Source organism: Daphnia magna, linkage group LG9 (assembly GCF_020631705.1).
Source record: "Daphnia magna isolate NIES linkage group LG9, ASM2063170v1.1, whole genome shotgun sequence".
NCBI classification, from domain to species: domain Eukaryota; kingdom Metazoa; phylum Arthropoda; class Branchiopoda; order Diplostraca; family Daphniidae; genus Daphnia; species Daphnia magna.
In genome coordinates, this window is record NC_059190.1 from 7,596,972 (window position 1) to 7,619,495 (window position 22,524).

Sequence of the window (22,524 nt, forward strand, 5' to 3'; positions counted from 1 at the left end):
TTACGTCAAAAAATTCAACCGATTCTGTCGAACGAATCTAATAATATTTAAAAAGCGCCTAGATTAGGACTCGGCCCCACGTCAATCGGGTAGCTTTTTGACTGATCGGTTAGGTCATTTTGGGTTTTGGAGTGGTTCTTTCAGGTTTCAGTGCGCCGTTTTCACTGCGTATCGGCATTTAAGTCGGCCTCCGGGTCCGAACCAGTTTCAAAACCCGGTTACACACCCTGATTACACCGCTTTTTGACCTCATTGCAAGATTTTGTCCTTTGTTCCTACCCAGAAATTTGATTGGCCGCAAGCAGGGCTCGGCCCCGATTACCTGAACCCCCAAAAACCGCACCGACCTACCCGAAAAAATGCTGATCGGTTGCGACCCGGTTACGTAGTTTTCAAGCAGTTCAGTTCGGTTCAAAATACCCTGTGAAACCGATAGACCCAGCGCCATCTTGAAAAAATGGCGGATGCGTGACGCGAAATTACAAAACCATGAAAAATACGATGAATTACCCGAATTTTAAGCTTAAATAAAATTTCTGGGTAAGAATCGGGGCAAAAGTAGGGTAACCGGGTCAGAAAGCAGTGTAATCGGGGTAATAAACCGGGTTTTGGAACCGATTAGCTTCTTTCTCTTGCACCAGTTTTACCCGGAAGTCGACCCAAATGCCCATGGACAGGAAAAAGGCCCCCAAACCCGATAGAACCGCACTGAAAACCGAAATGACCTAGCCGATCAGCCAAAAAGCTACCCGATCGACGCGGGGCCGAGCCCTGACCGCAAGTCAACTGAAAGTCCGCCGTTTACCGGGTCCGCGTCCGCATTTTCTGGCACACAAAAACAAAATGATTGAGGTTGGTGATCAAAGTTTGTAAATTTTTTGGGTTCGATCCTAATCAGGCTTTAAAAAACGGTGAACCGTGCACCGAAAAACCCGGATAAAAAAATTAAAACAATCCACAAGCAGCCACCAGCATGGGTTGATCATCGACCCAATCAGCGCGGGGCAAAATGCTATGTTGCTCCTTTTAAATAAACAGCTGACTGTTGACTGTTGACTGTTGACAGCAAGTCCTTTAGTCAGCCAGTGTAAATCCTGAAATAATGGCGGCAGTTTCTTTTATTAAATGCCTGCTTGGTCCGCGGTTGATAAAAATTTATGCTTCGTCAGAAAGAAATGTAGGCCTACATGTTTATATTTTCGTAAGCAGTTATCTGGTTGTAATTAATCTATTGGTATTAGGCCATCAGTTACGTACCATCGGGAGCCGAAAAGTTTGGTGATGGATTTTTAAAATTGGTATGTCCAACAATGTATATAACTTATAGCTCGAAATATTATATTAGGACTTAGAGCTTGAAGGGTGAAACCATTGTTTGTGGGTATTGGCATAACAAATGTGTGGTAAGGATAAAGTTTGCAAGTAGCAAAAAAAAAATTTTTTCCATTATCTGTTCTTCTAAATTGTATGAAATATCAGTAAAGTTTTAGATTCCAAATCAGTTACATTAAACATTATTTTTTTCAGATTAACTGGTCACTTCAACTTGGATTTTATACATCTCCATTTGTAATTTGGGTTTTACATAAAAAAAACTACTTTGGCTATGATGGATTGCAATCTTTAATGCGATTCACAGCCATCTGTTCGTTTTTGTGTGCTAGCTCACTGGTAGCCAGAGCATTTGGAAGACTCTCTAATCCACATTATATCAAATTTATTAACCATCTGGAAGTGGCAAGAGTTAATTATAACTCAATTACAAAGGTTGGTATAATAAGTTATCACCAGAATTTCATATTACTTTTATCTAACAATTTGTCTCATCCAGAAACCCTTATCACAGTATGATTTTGAGTTTTCAGCATGGCCAGTAGATTATGATGCTAAAGAAATACAGAAAGACTCTGATAAACCAAGGATATTTATTGATGAAGAGCGCAACAATAGATCGATTACTGAAATTGCTAGGGTACTACCTTGCAGAATCCTTGGATACATGTTTGCTCATACTATTGGTATACGACTCCTCTATCCAGGAACAATAATCCAACATTTTATTGGTACAATAAACATCTTTTCAAATTTGTGTTATACGTAATTTTTATTTTCTCTGTTTGCTTTTAGATCCTCACTTGGTTGAGGGTAGATCTCGTTTAATCGAAGAGCTTCAAGGAGAAAGGTATAAGCTGATGAGCCACGATGAAAATTCCATCGATTGTATCGCTGTTGATAGGAGGGGCAAGTATGTACCAAGAAAACGTGCTGTTCATTTTCAAGATGCTACATTAAAGTTGTCGATTGAAGGTCACAATACTCAAATGGACATTTATTGGTTATTTGTTGCGAGGGAAATGCTGGATTTTACGAATTAGGAATGATCGGAACTCCTTTGGAAGCTGGATACTCAGTTCTAGGATGGAATCACCCCGGATTCGGAGGCAGTTCGGTTTGTCGTTCATATATTCTATAAATCAATGAAATAGTCACCACGATTTCTAACTTCCCAATTCTTTTAGGGAACTCCTTTCCCGCGACAAGACCAAAACGCAATTGATATAGTGGTTCAGTTTGCGTTAAACAAACTAAATTTCCCGGCCGAACATATAATAATTTACGGTTGGAGTATTGGTGGATTCACTGGTTTGTAATAATTCCATGTTCTTACGTATTGCCGTTATTCAAATGTTAGTAATATTATTGGTTTGCACGAATTGGAACTGATTAGCCTCATGGGCCGCTATGAATTATCCAAACATAAGAGGCGTTATGTTGGATGCCACTTTCGATCATGTTCTTCCGTTGGCAGCAAACGTAATGCCGTCTTCGTGGAAATCAATTGTGGCGACAACTGTAAAACACAACCTAAATCTTAATGTTGCGGACCAGCTTATTAAATACAGTGGTCCAATTGTCATCTTCCGTCGTACACGGGATGAGGTCATTGCCCTGGAGTAAGCTTGGATTAGATTTACAATTAGTAAGGTATCATATTTTGTATCGTTCAAATTTAGGCCTGGAACGTTGTCATCGAATAGGGGTAACGATCTCCTGATTAAACTCCTGAAATTCCGCTTCCCGCATATCGTCGATCACACTACAATTCCTACTTTACGAGCATTTCTGAACACTGACACGGCAGAACGTGAAGAAATGATTAGAAACCTGGAAGTCTCCCATGATCCATGCATAAAACAGTTAAAGCAATATGCCATTGAAAACAGGAATTCGTTCCCAATGCGTGTCGGTCAGAGCTGGAGTGAAAAAAGAAAATGCAGATGGCTTCATTTTTGGTTAGCATAATTGAAAACAAAACAGACATTCCAGTTCTCTAATTTTCCTTTTGTTTTTTGTCACATATAGGCCAGCCGACACATGCTAGATTTTGATAGTACTCACTGTACTCCACTGCCCGCTGAAATGTTCCGATTACCTCAGGAAATTGGATACGAAGCTGATTCTGTGGAAATCTCGGATTTTGCGGAAATTTCAGCCAGTAATTTGTAAAGCTGGCCTAAAATAGGAGTAGGATTTGTGTACGGTCGCTGTCCGGTTACCGCTTGGCCTTTTGACATTTGTATTCATAAGCTTATTATTGATACACACTTCCTAGAATGAAAACCAACACTCAGATTCACACAGTATTTCAAATCTAATGTTGCGTATAAGATAGATTTAATATATTGCAAGGGCCAGTATTCTTGGTTGCACCAGATTGACTGAATTGCCCGCACGTTCGGTAAGGCACGAGTTGTCATTACCAGAGAAGCGAAAGCAAATAAAAACGTTTAGTTGGGGAAATAGAAATCCCAGTGATTACTTATCCTTTGTTTTCCCATTCCAAGCAGGAAAATAGCGCAGACAACAATCAGTAACATCAGTAAAATAGCTTTCAAGTCCTCTCTTTCCTTATCATCGAATTGAATTCCTCGGCGTTGAAGGTGATCATTGAACTGCTGAAGTCCTATCTATAATGTCACCAAAAAATTAAGTTTAATAACAAAATGGTATGTAAAACCAAGTTCCAAATTCCAAAATGCTAATTAGTTACCTCAGCTACTCTTTGTGCCATTGAGTAGGTTTCAGTCGCAGCAATGCATACACCACTTGCTAAGTTCCTGGCCGATACATTAACAAGTTGCAAGGCCAAATTACTGAACGAAGCATCTGCCATGTTTTCAGTCTGTCTGAGCGTACGGTTAGCAGTGTCCAGCTCCGCTATCGAAGAAGCCACTGCAATCCTTGGGTTACTGGAGTTAGGTGCAGCGGTTTCTGCAATAGGCAGTTCAGGTAAAATCATGTCTGCTGAAGGCCGTGTCTCCAGCTCTACGGGTGATGATCGGATGGTTGGCTCTTTTTCTTCTCGTTCTGTGGTTACGTGTGTCTCTGGAGTCGATGGAACTTCAGCGGGAAGAATCACCGATGTTGGAGGTTGCGACATCTGCCTGTCAGCTGAAACGGGCTCTACCTCTCTCAAATTTCCCAGAAATGGGATTGTTACTCCAGGTCCAATATTGAACATCAGCTGACCTGTAGCGTTAGATGTTGTCATCTGACACACCTAAAATTAACGTTAAGCAGAAGTAAGATATCTACGTTGAATGACTTCTGCCGCGTGTCACACTGCTAAAGATCACCTGTAACGAATTTGTGTCAACAGAGGAAACGACGAGGCGGTCTGCCATGACTTCCCGTACGTTCAAGCGTTCAACATCGAGGTCTGCCAATTGCAGTCGTGTGGGGAAATCGATGTGTATGGGTGGCAACGGAGCAAGTGAACGATGAAAATATGGGGGGACTTGTGAGAAAGAATCCATTTCGTCTTCTCTCTCATGAACCGAAGTCTTCCTGCTTGTGTTATTCATGGAGTCTATGTTCTGAGGAACCCAGTCTCCTTGTTGGTGGGAGTCCGTCTTTGATTCAGGAATGAATTCTTCAGGTAGGACAGGTTCGGAGACGAGAAGCGTAACCGGATCAGGATCGGGCGAGGTTGCGGCAGACCAGATGATCTGCGGACATGGGGCTTCGTCATGCTCCGTTGGTGTCGGTTGTACGCCAATGGGTGAGGTGACGGTTACATCTTGTCTATGGACGAGCCTATCATTAGCTGGTGCGTGTACTTCTTCGTGATGGTCGTATCGGTTATTGTTTATTTCAGAGAATGAGAGTGTCGCATCAAGCTGTGCTCCGTTTGGTTCAGCCATAGCAACGGATTCTTCGTACTCGGGTAGTGGATCGGTTTGGATACCAATTGATATTTCCTCTACTTGATCAGGATTTTCAATCGGCTCATATTCATCGACGCTGCTGACTGGCTGGACGGTTTCTCTTTCCAAAGGCGCAGTCTCCTCGTTTGGTGCGCAAGGAGCTGTTGTTTGGTGTGAACTAGGGCGTTTCAAAGACGATGTACGACTTCGAGGTGGCTTGTGTGGAGGACTACGACTTCGGTGTCGCTTCATTCTTGGAGGGGCTGGCAAGGGTCGCGCTCGCATCCGTTCGACGACCGGAGCCGACTGCAGATTCCTTTCGTCTTTAGCTTCATCCACTCCAGAAAACGAGTGTCTCCTAACGAGGGTTCGATTGAGAGTGATCTGCTGATTGGAAAGCGAGCTCGTTTGGAGTGCGTGGTCTTTGTTTTCTTGGAGGTCGATGTGGCCGAATAGTGCAGTATGTCCGAGGTGGTCTTTCTGGGGAAACGCTGGTACTGATTGCTTTCTTTCGACGTGGAACCGTGTAAATGTAAGAGTACGAGGAAGCGCTAGTGGGCGCGTATATGGGTGGAGGGGGTCGTGGCGGAGGAGTCCTCTTTTGGAACTGTTTAATTTCCGCATACGGATTCTCATCAAGCACGTCATCAGAGTCGTTAAGATGGACGGCATCGGTCGTCGGTTCTCCAATTAGTTTATCCGTTTTAACATTGTCGCTGTTCTCTTCCTTTGGATTGGCTTCCTGAGGGAAAGTGGTCGCTAATATTTCCAGTATTTGATCTAGATCTGCTTGAACAGATGAAGCGCTCTCCACGTCTCCGTGTTCTTTGGTGTCGTGGTCTTCTGACGGCGTTGACGCCGGAACGGCGGGTAATTTTGTTGATGTTTCCTCAAGATCTAGATGAAGCGTAGTTTCCGCTTTGCCTGATTTCTTGACACTTTCCTTCCTGCGTCGTGGAGCTGATGGCTGTGACGTTCGTGACATTCTCGGCCATGTAGTTTCTCCGTAGTTACTGACTACGACGGCGTGTTTTGCTTTGCGCAGCGAGCCAGTTTGATTATTCTTGCGCCTGTTTGGAGCCGATGGTTTTGGGCTCTTGTTGCTGCTAAGAATTTTTGCTTGTGTATTATTTAATTGCGATTCGCTTGGGATTTCAGACTTTAATTTGCAATCATCGGAGGTTAATGGTTGCTGCTCGTTGACAGCTTCCGATCGTTCCGTTTCGGTCCCTTCTTCGTCGATGAAACGCGATTCGGCTCCAAAGAGTGTGTCAGCGTCAATGAGGATGTGATGAGTAGACTGTTCGATTTGTTCTTCTAAATCTCGAATGCAAGAAACGTCTTCACAGTTTATTTGCTTCCTGGAACGAGTACGTTTAGGAGCCGTGGGAGGACTGTGTACCATCATGCGCCTTGGCCACGTCTGATAGTTGCTGCACACTGGGAAAAGTGGCTTTTTGGTTAATTTCGATTTGCCACGTTTCGGGACGACAGGTCGGTCAGTTGACAACGCCTTGCGTGGCCACGTTTTCACATAATTGTCCTCGTTCGAAGACTCGAGGCAAGTTTTTTTGACCGCGTTTACTACGCCGAGGAGGCAGATTCGAGTACACGTGGTCATCCGATGCCACGTCAAGTTCCTTCCTAGACCGTGATCGAGCAGGCCGGTCCGGCTTGCGACCGGAGCCCCAGCTACTGTCGACAGCTTCCAAAGAGTTGACAGGAGCGCAAAAGGCCGATAGCATCTCTTGGCTAATGGTAGGATAGGCATTCGTTTTTTCTACCCAGGAAGACCTAGTATTAGACTCGACGTGAGCGCTTTTTGGGCGTTCGAATTCTTCATGGAACCCATGACGACGATTGCGATAGCGTTGCCGTTTTGGACGAACCACCACGTTCTCTTTGTCCGATTCCGCATCATCTGCCATGAGTAAAAACGGCCGTTAAAACACACAAACATAAGAAATTTCGCAGAGATAATGAGCAGCAATTCACCCTCAGGAAGCGTTTCTGTTGACTGGCTTACGGAAGATGGTTGCGGCCTATCCGAGCCATGCAATGAGAACTCTAGTTTGGGCTCCAGCTCTTCTTCCAGATCTTCTTCTGTCTCCTCTTCAATGTTTTCGCACTCGTTGGCTTGACTAGACTGAACGGCAGACTTTTCAACTAGCTGAACAGTTTTCTTAGTTCTCTGTTTAACAATCGGAGGATTGTCGTTTGTAACGGATTCTTCATCGGGCATGCTTTTACGTCGTACTGAATCCTTCGTTTTCCTTTCAACAGGTGTCGAGGTTTCGTAATCTCTCTCGGCTTCCTGCGGAAAGGTGGGGAAAATGTTATCTTGAGGGATCGGTTGAGCTGTTGACTCCACGTTCTTGTTCTTTTTCCTCTTCAGTGTACTATTGAGTGAGGTTTGAAGTTTGTCGCGAGTCGCTTGGAAATTCTCCTTTGAAAGAGTAGATTGCAGTTTTTCGCGAGTGGCTTGCAGGTTGCGCTTCGATAAGCTTGATTGCACTTTTTGGCGAGTCGCTTGGAGGTTCTGCTTTGAAAGAGTTGATTGCAGCTTATTCCGAGTGGCCTGCAGTTGTTCTTTAGACAAGCTTGTTTGAATCTTTGACTTTGTCAGCTCAAAAGCTTTCCTACTACGTGCAGCAAAACCTGTGGGCTCTGCAGCTACATTTTTATCGTCTTGCGCGACCTGCTCGATTTCCGTTTGACCATCCACGCCTTCATCGTCATCTTCAAAATCTTCGTCGATGTCTATATCAACGAATTCTCCACGGGTCACGATGACGTCCACTACCTCTCTGTCCACGATGATACCATCCCTCGTCAAATCGGCTTCTTCTGATTCCGGTAGGTTTTCGATATCATCCATGGTTTCTTCGGCCTCGTTATTCTCTTGAGAGGGCGAAAGCCTTGCTAATTCTTCAGCACTATCGACGGTGGCCTTCAAACCGACATTTACTTGTGCAGTAGGTGGGACAGGATCATCACCGTCAGTGGTTTTGGTGCAGCTGGATCCGAGCGTGGCGGTCCAACCTCCTCGTATTGATTCTCCGGCTGTTTTGATTTATTGTGTTTTAACGAACGTCCCGGTAGGAGAGCGACAAAACTTTTGATTTGCCCATCGGCGTTGTTACGACCACTTCTTGATGCTTTGAATTTTTTAAGACTGTTGTTCCAGCTTTCCAATTGTTGGTTAATCTTTTGCCTCATTGGGCTGGAACTATGTGGTCGCCGAGGTTTGCATTTTTTATTTGGTTCTGCCGATGTGGCTTCAGGCTCCTGATCTTCTAAGTCCACATCGTTAGTTCCCTTGACTTTCTTCCTGCCGGGTCCAAACTTAGGCAACTTTATGTTTAAATGAGGTTTATTCGGCATACCTATATTTGAGAAGTTGAATTTTCCGCCCTTCTTGGTTTTCTTGTTCTCCGATTCAGGCACCGCTGAATTGGGTGCTCTAGCCTCTTGATAATCCGTTTCATTTGACCTTTCTTGAGAAGGTGCTAATGCATCCTGTGCCCCTGTCGTACGTTGGAAAAAATGGTCAAAGGCATTCATGTCGTCGTCAATGGTTGCCGAAGGGTCAACGTCCAACTCTCCTTGTTCTTCAAGTCTTTTCCGTGCCTCGTCAATTATCCGCAATTCATCTTGCGTGTAAAAAATGTCATCGGTTGCTTTCGGCTGCAGTTGATTTCTTTCCAAAATAGCCGCACGGCTCTGGATGTATTCCAGAATGTGATCAGGAATATCTTCGTCCAAGTTGCCTTTATCAGACTGCAAGTAAGCCATTACAAAGTCTGGTATGTCTTCATCGGGTAGCGGAAAGTCCTCCAGCTCTTCCTGTTGCCCTGAGGAATCAACAGCCATGGCTTGATCCATGGTTTCTAACAGGGAAACGGAATTGCTGCTCGGTAAGCTCGGGGTGGGCTCGCTTCTTGCTCTCCTATTTCGCTCTCGGTCTCTTAGTCGATTACGGATTTGTGTTCGCCTGCTAGTGCCGTATGCCGAATCTCCTTTGAATTCTTCATCCACCAATCTGTCGTTCGACACCTCTCTAAATAGGAAGACGGCCTATTACATTAACTTTGCTGCGCAACTTGTGATCATTGATTGCGCTTCGAAAACACTCACCCTTTTAGAAGTGATTCGATGTCAAGAGAGTCCGGAAGGGGAGGCTTATACAGGATAGTCCAAGGGTAGCCTCCTCGACATTTGCTCCGTCGCACTTCCTCCCACAGGTAGGTCGGTGGAGGCGTAGGTGGCGGACCCCTAGTTCCAGATGATGCTGCAGGTAGCAATCAAACCAAAGAAGAAGAAAACAATTGCAGAAATAAAAAACACCGTTCACCAAATAATATTTGTGGGGCAAAAAGTAACGTCATCACTTGTCCGATCGTAGGATTTGTCAAATAAATATCAGTACATTCCCATTTAGTATTCGGCGAACGTTGCCTGGCCTGTCGGCCTGACTGCAGTTCAGACACAGAATGACAATGCACAGGGTGTGGGGGAACGGACTGACTAATTCTAAGATCGCCTAAGCTTTGCCCCGGCACGTCTATTTCTGGTGAAAATCTATGGCTCAAGGTGGACATCTTTTTACTCCTTCCACTTTCCTTTGGCCGCAAAGAAACTGAGTTGAAATTGCATGCTTGAAAAAATTAATTATAAATACATGTATATCTAGATATGTATGTAAATCATTTCTCTCATAAATTTCGAGCTCAACTTCCGTGCACTGACTGCTTAAGCTAAGCAAAATTTGCTGCACTGATCTCATCCCAATCTAATCACACAACTAAATATAGATTCAATGCCCGTAAACATGAGTTGTTTTTCTTTAACTCTGCTGCCTTTTAACGTGGTGGAATCTACATTCGACTTCTTTGCCAAAAACTTCGTGAGACGTTGCTTGTCAGCCATAGCCAATAACATCTTGGGAAGGTAGAGGTGTGGGGGCCGGTCCGAAAATAAAGTTGGCAACATCAGCTGAGCTCCCTTAAAGCTAAGTTACCCTTCTTACTTGTTGCCTGCTATCCAAAAGATTGATCCATACCAGTCTGGATAATGTACTGTACGCTGCAGCTAGTTATAACTAAATTTAAATGTTCTTTTTTTTTAAATTGGCGCGCCAACAAATATTTGGCTTTTAAATGTGATGTGGAATCGAGAACGACGCCCAACCATGATGTATCGCGAACGTCACCAGGTGATAACATTTAGGAAAAAATTCGCATTTCTAAATACAACACTTCGTGTGACACACAAAAAAAAAAACAGCTAAAATCTAACTACAAAACCACTGAGTGTTAAAATTTTTCAAGGTTTTACATTTGAGGAGCAAAATACCGAATACTACCTCGACTATGCGGACGTTCAAGACTCATTCGAAGAAGCAGAAAACCGAGATTGCAGATTTGCAAGGTAAATAGGCTGGAACTGGTTTCGCCAATACCACTAGTCCACGAGCAGCACCTACCGATTGTCTAAGGCGAGCAGATCAACGTCTGTTGTAATCGCCGACCTGCCACACACTGACATTTCTCCAGAGAATTCAATCGACATGCTAGTCAAAACATTGGGTAGTATGCTACACCAGTAGCTTATGAATAACCCTTTTGATAATGCAAACGCATCTTAACTTATTTGAAAGTGTTTTAGTTCTCCATGATATGCTGATTCAGAATGCTAGTGATCGCAATATGCATTTTGCAAAAAGCTAAGAAGCATCCGATTGGTTTTTTCAATATCAAGAACTGTTGATGTCCTTGTCAACTTTAGATGTTAGATAACTTAATAAGAATTAAACAATAGCCGGGAGACCAGTTTATTTATAATCCTACTGTAATACCCGTAGTCTATACTTCGGGCGATATATGTTTAGCGATGTTCGACCCAATTTTTTTTTTTTGGTTTTCGTTGATCCGTATACGAGAATCGCCCATGGCGGTTCGTGACATCTACTGTAGAAATGTTATACTTAACTTCGGCATTTTTGCAAAATTCGGGGTTAACACACAAGATTAGCAAAACATTAATTTCAATTAATTAGTACAAAAAAAAAAGTACGATCTGCGTAACACAGCAACTGTTTGCTTTACATGAAAAGATATCCAGATAACAAAAAAAGAGATATAAAATAAATGCTTGAACATTAAATTGCCTCTTCCTCGCGACGATTAGGATCCGCCATCCTATTAATAATGCAATAAACAACACTTGAAATAAAACGTTTGATTTAAAATAAATGCTAACAAACTTGAAAATGGATAGGCCATCCATATTGGTGAGCTGTTGTTTCTCCAAACCGAGTGGTGTGAGAAAAATGAATTGGCGACCCGAATTTTCTCTGGCTTCGGTTATCAACAAATCCATACTGATGGAACGGTTAACATGATCCTGGAGAAAGAAATGGGAAAAAGAAATAGAAAAGAATCAATACTTTCTTAAGCAAAATTTTAAATTAGGGCGATGAACATTGTAAAGCAAAACAGCCATTTACCATGAAAACGTCAAACTCATCGAGGATTCTGAATGGGCTTTCGATGGCATCCCACAATGATAAGATGAAACAGACCGTGGCGAACGATCGCTCTCCGCCGCTTAAGGAACGAATATCAGTGGCATCGTTACCACGACCACGTTTTGGAGTAGGTTGCAATGACTCCTCACGCCCAGGTGGAGTAACAATTAACGTTAATGTCTTCTCAATGGGATCAAAACGGATTTCACCCTGTAAGGAAGAAGAAAAAAAAAAAAAAAAATATTTAAATAAAAAATGTGTCTTTTTCTTACATGTATATATTTTCTTATACTAAACTGAGGTAAGCACTGAGACTTACTTCAAAATTACGAGTTTTCAAAAGAGATTGAAAAACATGGTGTGTCCTAGATTCAATGCTTTTCCGGAATCTGGAGATAAACTCCTTGCGTTGCTTGCTCATTTGATTCATTTTCTATAAATACCAAAAGCATTTGTGTAAAGGTTTTAAACGGCCACTGATATCACATACCTTTAATGAGCCCTGTGAACATGTGATCTCTGAGCATGCCCGTTCGTAGTCTACTTTCCGCCGTCGATACTCATTCAAAACATATTCTCGAGATCCATATTCCTTTTCTTGTGCTGCTATTTGTTCTTTCAGTTGTCGCAATTCAGAATTAAGGTTCTTCAACGACCTAATAAAAATTTTATTTTACTAATTAAGTGGTCACTAAATATACAATAATAATTTTTCTCTAACTTCGTAACTGGAACACGAGCGCAAACCTGTGCGGCGTTTTCTGCTTCAAGTTCCGCTTTTGACTTAGCGGCTTCGTAATCCGATTCAAAATCATTAAACTTGGATTGCATGCTCTTTAATGAAGCCGCAAACATTTCGGCTTTTTCCTTGATGTTTCTTTGCTTACTTTCGTTGTCTCTAAATACGTCCTAGTTTAACATGCAAATTTCTGTGCTTCACGAAAATCAAACTGATTATTAATGGAAAAAACCTGCAACGGTCCACATTCGGCCATCAGCGAGGAAATGATAGTCTGGTGCTGTGTAATTGTCTGGCGCACTTTATGCAATTCGCGCTTCAGTTCCTCGAGGTTAGCAGTCTTACTTTCCAAGTCACCGTCAATTCTGTCTAACTTAGCTTGGACATCGACTAAATCCTCTTCCTATTAGTTCAAGGTGGCTTTTATATAACAAACTATATAACTTGATGTATTCTACAAGCACAAAAACAAACGTACCAGAGCAAGGACATCGGTCGGCTCCGCGACGTCGTTGTCGTTCTCCAGTACCCGTGTTTTATCACGGATTAACGTTATCTCTCTTCGTGTTGAGGCGAGTTTAGCCTCTTCCTGTTTTAATTGCCCTTCGTTGTTCTGAATTTGCATGCTGGAGTTACTTAGGTTTTGACGAATTCTGTCTTGTTCGCGATGTAAGTTGCTAATTTCTTCATCAGCATTTCTTTTCAATCGAAAAATATAAAATAAAATAAATAAATAATATAAAAACATGAGCAACATCAATAAAATTAGTTGAGAATTTCTTACCGAATGGCGTCTTCCACTGAAGTCTGTAATAATTGTGCAGAACTCTTTACCTTGCCGCAATAAGAACGATAATTTGGGTCAGGATGATAAGTATTACCTCCTTTCGTAATGGCACTTTTACAATTCGGGGGTACTCGATTGATATCGGCCAACAAATAGCGCGCATCTCGATCTTCACAAATGAGAAGAACTTGCTCAATACCGTTCAAGTCGATGAGTATGTTAGCAATGTCTGGATCATCAATAATTAACATGTCCATTAAGCAATGGATGTCTTTGCTTCGTAATTCCGGACTGCATCGAACTTTGTAATTGCTAACGTCATGCAACTTTGATATTTAACAAAAAAAAAAAAAACCAATGATATAGGTATCGTAGTAAAAATGAGAACTGACGAAAACAGTTAAATAAAATAATAATAATTAAACAAAAAGTAAATAAATAAAAAAAAAAAAAAAATGAAATAAAATTTACATACCCGACCACTAGTGGAAGATGTTATAATGTTTGGTTTCGGTCTATTTCGCGGAGTCTCTTCGTCAATCAGTCTGTTGAGTAATTTTGCATCTTCATCATTAGAGCAAATAAAGCATGAAAGTCTGTGTCCCAAAAACGTCTCAACCACGGGCGCCCATGATTTATCTCGAAGTTTTATGTAAGCACCTTAAATGTATGTGTATGAAAATTACTTTATAACCTTAACAGCTAATGAGAGTGATGATATAAGGGGGTGATGATATACCGATTGGACCTCTAGGCTTAGCTCCCCTGAACGAAGTTCTCTCAATTTTTTGGAGCAATTTAGGGATCCATTCGCCAAACACAGCATATGCATTTGAATCAGATTTTTTTAGCTCCGCCAGCATTTTAATGTTCGTATCTTCAGTTCAATCGTAGTTTAAGAGTAAAAGTTACTTCTCCCGAACTTTTATTAAATATTTACCCAAACTTTTTTGAATGCGTGAAAGTTCATTTCGGGAAGCTAATGCCTCACTTTTCAGTTGGATCAACGCGCCTTTGAGCTGTTCGACCAAATGTTCAGAAACTTTCCGCGACGAATTCAAAGTTTCTTCTCTTTCTTTTAATTTTAGCAACTCATTCTCTCGTCTCTCTTTTTTTTAGCATATTCGCTGTCTCCGTGTCTGCAATAGGAATGCACATTTAAAGGAAATTGGGCGTAAAATAAAAATTATTCTTTATCGGGAACCCTTACGCTTTTTTTAATTTGTCAATTTCCTTGATTAGCGCTTGCTTATCGTTTGTAAGTCGTTGTTTATCAACGGCCAGCTGACGGAGTTCACACTGAAACTGTAAGTTTGTAAGGACAACCAATTAAAAGGAATCGAGAAAATTCGGACATTCAAAAAATTATACCTCTCTTTGGCGGCTAATCATTTCCTGCGATTGTTTTTCAACTTCGGCGCATTCGGTTCGAGCGATTTGCAGCTGTGTTTAAATAGATAGTTAAAGGAATACTTAATAAAAAATACAAATATTTAAAGTAACCTCTCTTTTCTTTTCGAAGGCGTCTTCTTTCCGTGTTCGAAGATATTCTTTCAACTTGGCTAGCTGTTCTTCTTGCTCCTGCATTTTCTCCCCTGTCTTTAGAACGCATACAACGTCAAATTATGGCTTAAAACAAAGACATAAATAAAATAAATATATAAAATTAAAAAATGATAAAAAAAAGTGAACAAAGACAAAAATAAATTTAAAAAAGAAACCAAGGCAAAATTGGTACCCTGTGGATTTCTGCCAACTGGTTCTCCTTCTTTTTCAGCGCACCAGAGACCTCTCTCTCTAGATCTTCAACTTGTGCCCATAATATTTCGTTTTCTAATTTCGCCTTCTTATCATGAATTTCATTAATTGCCTCGTACCACTCTTTCTTAGTATGCCATTTTTTTAAATCGACTCGCAACATTTCTAAGCTCTAAATTGAAACAATATAAATTTAATTAGCGTAAAGGGAACAGCAAAAGATCGAGTTGGGCCTTAAACTAATGAGTATCACTCATTAATTGACAAGAACAAACCTGAAGCTTTTCTTTCATGCAAAATTTACTTCTGGATAACTCATTCTCTGCCATTGAAAATTCATCACGCATTACATCCATCTGGGTCGCACGTTCGAACAGTTTATATTTCTGGTTAGCATCATTGCTATGCAGGAAATTCTTTGCAGTTTCTTGGTTTAAAATACAGACAGGATTGTCCACCTGAAGGTTCATTTTAGCCAGGATTCGATCCAGATCACAACGCTTTGGTACTTATCGTTTTACCTTCAAAGCAAAAGTAATTCCAACCAATATGCTACGGCTATCCGATGTTCTATATTAGTTATATATTTAAATGGAATTTTTACCTAGGTGATTGATCATTTTATATCCCCCAGATCCTGTGGAAGCATTTATTGTCCTTTCAATTGTGATTGTGTCTCCAAAAATGTCTCGCTTATAGGATCCTTGGCCCTTGTTCAAAAGGGTTACTGATACTACAGCTTTAGATTTTCCAGTTTTCACAAAATCTTAAGGCACAATAATTTTTTCTTTAAGTATTTGATCTGATTAACTGCATAGACATAATAATACCTTTGATACTCATGCCTCGACATGTGGCTGAGGCCCTTTCTCCAAGGGCTACAACTATTCCTGTAAGAACAGCACTTTTTCCACTGCCATTTTTCCCTTTGTGATTCAGGTGTGTAAACAAATGTGTGAACATGAATATATGAAGTTTTGTTACCAATAATGAAATTGATTTGTTCATTGAATTTTACTTCTAATTTATCATGACAGAGGAAGTTTTCTAATGATATTTTTGTCACAATCCCAGCAGTTTTTAAAGATTTGGCCTGGAATAAAATTTAAAATTGAAACATGAATTTTTTAAAGCCATCAGACACTTGTTACAAAAGAGTTTGACACTAAACAATTCAGTATATCTTAAGTCAAAATGATTTTAGTCATGTAAAACTGTCAGCTAAAATTAATTAAACTTCAATGCAAAAAATTGTCTTAGCTTTTACAAAACATATTAAAGGATAAAAAGAAAATACCATTCTCCTGGGGCTTTCAACAGTACTATTTTCATCTTCAGGAACAGAATTTTGACTACTCTGAACACGTTTCATTCTATTTCAAGATCTCGTGTCTTCAAAACTTTGCCTAAAATGCTAAGGATGAGCATGTAACACCAGGTAAATGCAAAAATATATTTCTGCACTTGATAAGCATCACAGACTAAGATTAGAAAGACCACGATCGTCCCTGTAGGGCTGAGAGGAATCGACAGGATAATGCTCGTGACTCTCGCTGCGGCGCTGAGAACGATTTAGAGGAGACTTTTTGGTGAATTTTCCTTTATCCCTACTGATTAGAGTCTTCACACACCTTAATTTTAAAAATTGACTATTTGTGCTAAATTTTTACTTTTTCCTGTGTAATTTTGTTCGTGACTTCTTGACCATGTATTGAAAATGTCAAAAAGATTGGTTTATTGAACGGTGCCTTAAAAAATTGGTTTTATAGACACCCTTTCTCGCTTATTTTGTGACGATTTATAGTGAATCGTGAATCGCTGTATTTCTTGTGTCGTTTGCAACTCCATCTCGTTCAGGGGCCTGAACGAGATGGAGTTGAGAGATAGACCAAGATCGGATGCTGAGTTGCCAAGGCTGAATTCCGACCTGCGGTATTTGTCCTCTCGGGCCCTAAAGGAGGGAAATGAAAAATAATATATTTAATTAAGTTGTAGTTAGTTTTATTACAAAATCTTTTGGAATCGTGTACTATACCTCTGTGCTGATATAATACAAAAAATTTGATCTCCAAAAAAGCTGTTATTTTTCCAGGAAACTTTTTGAAAGGTACTTGTTTACCTTTCCACAACACCCCCTCCTCCTCCCCGTATTACAACTGTAGAACAAGAAGCAGACGTTTTTCTAAGTAAATTTCTGTTTCCTTATGAATAAGTCCTTTAGCATAATCAGATAACTTAAAAAGACTAATTGTGTCAAATAACTCATTACCGACATCACAAACTACACTACTCATGACATAAAAAACGAAAACAGTTTGACACTACAGTCACTAGTCACAGTCAATCACTTAACGTCTGCTACGGTACATTGTAAAAATGTAAACAAGTACCTTTCAAAAAGTTTCCTGGAAAAATAACAGCTTTTTTGGAGATCAAATTTTTTGTATTATATCAGCACAGAGGTATAGTACACGATTCCAAAAGATTTTGTAATAAAACTAACTACAACTTAATTAAATATATTATTTTTCATTTCCCTCCTATAGGGCCCGAGAGGACAAATACCGCAGGTCGGAATTCAGCCTTGGCAACTCAGCATCCGATCTTGGTCTATAGACAGCTCAATTCGCTATACTAGCGCAACTTGCCTTACGCATTTAGTTGCAACTCCATCTCGTTCAGGGACCTGAACCCTGTCAGGCAAAAACACAAAACCCCCGAGCCGTTATTTTTTTGTTTTGTGTTTGTTATTATTTATGTTTATTGTTTATTTTTCTTTCTGTTTCCTTTCCGTAATAAAATGCATTTTAACTTTATAATTTTGTTTTCATTTATTAGGATATTACTTAATTAAGCAACGATATAATTTCATTAAAATTACTGTAATAATTGTGAATTTCCACTCATGGGCATTCGGGTAGTGGAACCGGTTCCAAAACACGATATCATTACTGTGTACCCTATTTGACTTTTTTTTGCAATACATCATAGTTTTATTTATTTTCCTTCACTTGCACACCCATTTTAAGTTAAGGCTGGGCCATATCTTTTAAAGTGGGTATTTTAAACGAAAGAAAACCGCTTGATAAGCACCTACCCGAGTAATGACCCATCAGCTATTTTTCAGGTAGGTAGGTCGGTGCGGTTTAACGTGTCTCGGGTAATCCCTCTATCACAGTACACAAAATTAAAATAGCTTTATAGGTAACAATATTAGGTCTAAATAAACAAATTTTACAGAAATGGATAGCCGATGATGGGGGCTATCCACTTCCGTAAAATTTTTACTTAAAAAATACCTAACCGAGTAGTAAACCGATTGGATATTTTTGTCGGTGTGGTTTGACGGATCGTGAACTAAATGAATTATAATCGGTAAACCATAAGCTCTATATTTGAAAAAAATTACAGGAATGGATAGCTCTTGATTAGATCAATCCATTTGTGCAAAATTATCGCATTAAAAAATTTTACTAGGGTAGTAAAAGGGGGGAAACAGAAAGAAATACAAACAATAAACATAAATAATAACAAACACAAAACAAAAAAATAACGGCTCGGGGGTTTTGTGTTTTTGCCTGACAGGGTTCAGGTCCCTGAACGAGATGGAGTTGCCACTGAATGCGTAAGGCAAGTTGTGCTAGTATAGCGAATTGAGCTGCCTATCTCTTGCTGCAAATTGAGGCCAGGGACCTGAACCCTAACAGGAGTTGTCGTCATGTTTTGCCTGACAGCGTTCAGGCCCCTGAACGAGATGGAGTTGGTCGTTTGGAATTTAGGATTATTTAGGCGCGATGTGTAAATTTTGATATTTATGTTGTACGAATAAAGTAACAAAACCCAGAAATATTATGTTATTCATTCTAATCTTAGTCTGTGCTAAGACTAAGACCACCACTACTAATAAGACTATTTCATTTAGCACCTAAACTGTCCTTCTTTCCCAACAACACAAGAATCCAGCGTTTCACGATTAATTATAAATCGTCACAAAATAAGCGAGAAAGGGTGTCTATAAAACCAATTTTTTAAGGCACCGTTAAATAAACCAATCTTTTTACATTTTCAATACATGATGAAGAAGTCACGAACAAAATTACACAGGAAAAAGTAAAAATTTAGCACAAATAGTCAATTTTTAAGATTAAGGTCTGTGAAGACTCTAATCAGTAGGGATAGAGGAAAATTCACCATAAAGTCTCCTCTAAACCGTTCGCAGCGCCGCAGCGGGAGTCACGAGCATTATCCTGATGGCTGTATAGGAGAAAGTGGTCTTTCTAATATTAGTCTGTGGTAATAGTAATAGCAGGTAATAGCAAGGCCTACTTAATGCTTAAGGCCTGTAAACTCAAATACCTCATATGGCGAGTAGGCCTTCCCTAGTAAAAGGCAATCAGACAAAAAAACAAGGGTTACGACGACACCATCTGGCGCTCGCAATTATAGCCTCGTTGAAAAATACCCCCAAATAACTTTAACACTTGTTCAACTAGGTCTCCACGAGACGGTCTCGAAGGGTCGAGATCGTCACTGCTATATCCCAGAGGGACTATTCCGGCCCTCTGATTGGCTCTCTCCTTCTCCTCACCCTAAAGCCCCTCCACCCCTTCTGCTTGTGGTGTGTGGTGTGTGTGGGGTATGTGTGGAGATTTTCGTCGGGCTATCGCCTTCATTTGTTTATTTTTCGTGTGTTTATTTATACTATTTATGTTTACTTTTATTGTTTGTAATTTATTCTAATACACTATTTATACCTTTTTTAAATCGTTTTTCAATTTATAAAACAAGAATGAATTGAACATCTGTATCATGGTATAATAGGTTAAGGTACTTTCACTGCGAGAGGATTGAGTACCCTAGCGATGTCTTCGATTTCAGGCCCGTAGGTGGTGCTGATTGAAGGAGCAGGCCGGATTTACATTGTAGGTATAGGGGAAAAGATTGTTTTATTCCTGAATTGTTTTAAAAAACTTTTATTTGGTGAGTGTCGTATTTTTTATTTCGTAGATTTCACTGTTAGAAATACATCCATGTTAATTTTGCGTTAGCCACAACTATATAACTATTTTTAAAAAATTATAAACTTTCGCTTCGCACGCCAAATATTTGGTAACTGTGGAAACAAAGCAGACAAAACATTTTTAACGATGTAAACAAACTAACAAAGTTTGGTAACTACGAAACGATTGTGCTCCATTCTATTACACAATTGGATTACAAAAAGTCAACTGTCCATGCAGCTGCCTAATAATTGAAATGGAAACAAACCTACTGCGTTATTCTAAGGTAACAAAAAAGTAGTTATAAGAAAATTAACTTAAGAATTGGAAATCATTTTTCAAATCATTTTTATTGAAAATTATCAATTTTCAAACAACTATTGAACAATCTTTCTTCAGACTAAAGTTTTTCAATGTGTGACAAATTCAACTAACCAGTAAAGAACAAAAGTCAAGACCAAAATCATCTTGAACTTCTCTTTGTTTCTTGCATAAGAGCCAATAATTCATTAATGCAAGACCAAAATCATCTTGAACTTAACTTTGTTTCTTGCGTGAGAGCTAATAATTCACCAATGCAAGACCAAAATCATCTTGAACTTCACTTTGTTTCTTGCGTGAGAGCCAATAATTCACCAATGCAAGATTAATACTGGAAATCTTGTATTAAACTGAAAAGAGAACATTGATGGCATTCCTTTCTGTCACTGAATGATACTGCGGCCACCACAGTACATCAGGTACATCCCAAAGACCTGAAAGTATAATTACTTTATATATTATATTTCTGTAATTAAATTTTATTTCTGAACACGTAACCGGAAGTGCACATCGGTACACAGCACTTTGACGGCATTTTTTAGCAAGTAAATTGAAAATATTTTGTATGAAAGGACGAACATTCACACGAGATTTTCGAAAAACTAAGAATCTCTGTGAATGCCAAGTCGTCTGCTTCGTTTCCATAGTTACCAAAATATTTGGCGCGCCGCGGAAGCGAAAATTTATAATTTTTTAAAAATAGTTATATAGGTGTGGCTAACGCAAAATTAACATGGATGTATTTCTGACAGTGAAATCTACAAAATAAAAAATACGACACTCACCAAATAAAAGTTTTTAAAAACAATTCAGTAATAAAACAATCTTTTCCCCTATACCTACAATGTAAATCCGGCATGCTCCTTCAATCAGCACCACCTACGGGCCTGAAATCAAAGACACATGAAAAGAGCCCAGTGAAAGTACCTTAACCTATTATACCATGATCTGTATGTTTCAATTAGAATTATTGTGAATTATCACCCATGGGCAACTGGGTTGGTGCGGGCCGGAGAAAAACGGTTTCAAAACCCGATTTTGGGAGAATCGGGAAAACTATAAGTCCAAAAGCTTGAACAATTATAGGAATGGATACATCTTGATAAGATCTATCCATTTCTGAAAAAATATTGCTTAAAAATTACTTATTGGAAGAGTAAACCGATTTCCCATTTTTCAGGTAGGTCGGTGCGGTTGAGCGGGTATCCGGTAATCCCCACCCCCCAATAATACGTGAAATTTAAATAATTTTTGCGGGAAAATTATAAGACCAAAATTAATAAATATTACAGAAATGGATAGCTCTTGTTAAGGGCTATCTATTTCTGTATAATTTATGAAAAAATATTCATACAAAAAAAGTTTTAAAAACAATGAAAATTGTTACTTAAGTCTATAGGATCGAGTATATCTCTAGAGCGCAAAAACTACAAAAAACATGTTGTCCAAAATTTTTGTTTATGAAAATTATCCAAATTTTTTTAGAGAAATAGATAGCCCTTAACAAGAGCTAGTTTTTTTTTAGAGAAATAGATAGCCGTTAACAAGAGCTATCCATTTCTGTAAAATTTATTAAAATTTTTATTAAAATTAATTTTGGTCTTATAATTTTCCCGCAAAAAATTATTTAAATGATAATATAACATAACATGGACTTGAACCGACATACTAATATCCGTAAATCTCTAGACGGAGTCTTTATCCACCATCCCAACACCAATGCAAATTTGATTGTAGGGGAGACTGGAGTATGCCGGGACACCGGGTCAAGAGGGACGGTAGGGGGAAAAATAGTAGATTTTAATAAAATTAAAAATTTTTTTAGTATGTTATTTAGATACATACAATCTACTTTGGCATGAAATTTGGTTGAGTTTTGTCAATAACTGTATCAGTTATTAACAAAACTAAAAAAAGTTTTTTTTAGTTAATTTTGTCTCCGCCATTTAATGTTTCTAGAAAAAAATAGTAGCAAATGGCATGTAAATTTAATATGGAAATGAAGCTTAATCATTTCTTTATCGTTAAAAACAAAAATTATAATTTTCGATCAATTACTGTAGATAATATTAACGTTTTAAAAAAATAGTCTTTATCGGGAAATCGGGACAGCTGTTTTTGACTAAAATGGGACATTAGTGGGCGGGTTTGATCTTCAAGCCCATCACTCATCACCGAGCTCA

General features: G+C 39.5%; 3 protein-coding genes and 1 long non-coding RNA gene across 4 annotated transcripts; 2 read left to right on the forward strand and 2 right to left on the reverse strand.

The window, feature by feature from the left end:
* The first annotated feature begins 1,015 nt into the window (after nucleotides 1–1,015).
* On the forward strand, nucleotides 1,016–3,625 carry LOC116923395 (phosphatidylserine lipase ABHD16A). The gene is given in 11 exon segments (XM_032929846.2): nucleotides 1,016–1,177; nucleotides 1,242–1,298; nucleotides 1,528–1,767; nucleotides 1,832–2,063; nucleotides 2,128–2,245; nucleotides 2,308–2,449; nucleotides 2,520–2,643; nucleotides 2,729–2,954; nucleotides 3,015–3,271; nucleotides 3,274–3,293; nucleotides 3,364–3,625. Coding segments are annotated over 11 exon segments (1,635 nt in total). The 5' UTR covers nucleotides 1,016–1,102; the 3' UTR covers nucleotides 3,508–3,625.
* On the reverse strand, nucleotides 3,561–10,762 carry LOC123476004. Its single transcript, XM_045179328.1, is given in 9 exon segments — nucleotides 3,561–3,968; nucleotides 4,052–4,561; nucleotides 4,638–5,576; nucleotides 5,578–6,781; nucleotides 6,783–7,128; nucleotides 7,203–8,213; nucleotides 8,216–9,267; nucleotides 9,345–9,498; nucleotides 10,573–10,762. Coding segments are annotated over 9 exon segments (5,424 nt in total). The 5' UTR covers nucleotides 10,601–10,762; the 3' UTR covers nucleotides 3,561–3,788.
* LOC116923396 lies at nucleotides 10,157–11,372 on the forward strand. Its single transcript, XR_004394510.2, has 2 exons — nucleotides 10,157–10,422; nucleotides 10,538–11,372. It is a non-coding gene; the product is annotated as an uncharacterized LOC116923396 (long non-coding RNA).
* On the reverse strand, nucleotides 11,027–16,550 carry LOC116923393 (structural maintenance of chromosomes protein 6). Its single transcript, XM_045179329.1, is given in 22 exon segments — nucleotides 11,027–11,407; nucleotides 11,473–11,612; nucleotides 11,716–11,946; nucleotides 12,056–12,169; nucleotides 12,227–12,392; nucleotides 12,458–12,645; nucleotides 12,708–12,878; nucleotides 12,954–13,173; nucleotides 13,260–13,588; nucleotides 13,738–13,922; nucleotides 14,002–14,139; nucleotides 14,203–14,376; nucleotides 14,379–14,401; nucleotides 14,473–14,567; nucleotides 14,634–14,705; nucleotides 14,766–14,861; nucleotides 15,001–15,192; nucleotides 15,296–15,528; nucleotides 15,625–15,786; nucleotides 15,851–15,946; nucleotides 16,005–16,113; nucleotides 16,318–16,550. Coding segments are annotated over 22 exon segments (3,249 nt in total). The 5' UTR covers nucleotides 16,393–16,550; the 3' UTR covers nucleotides 11,027–11,367.
* Between the last annotated feature and the right edge of the window lie 5,974 nt (nucleotides 16,551–22,524).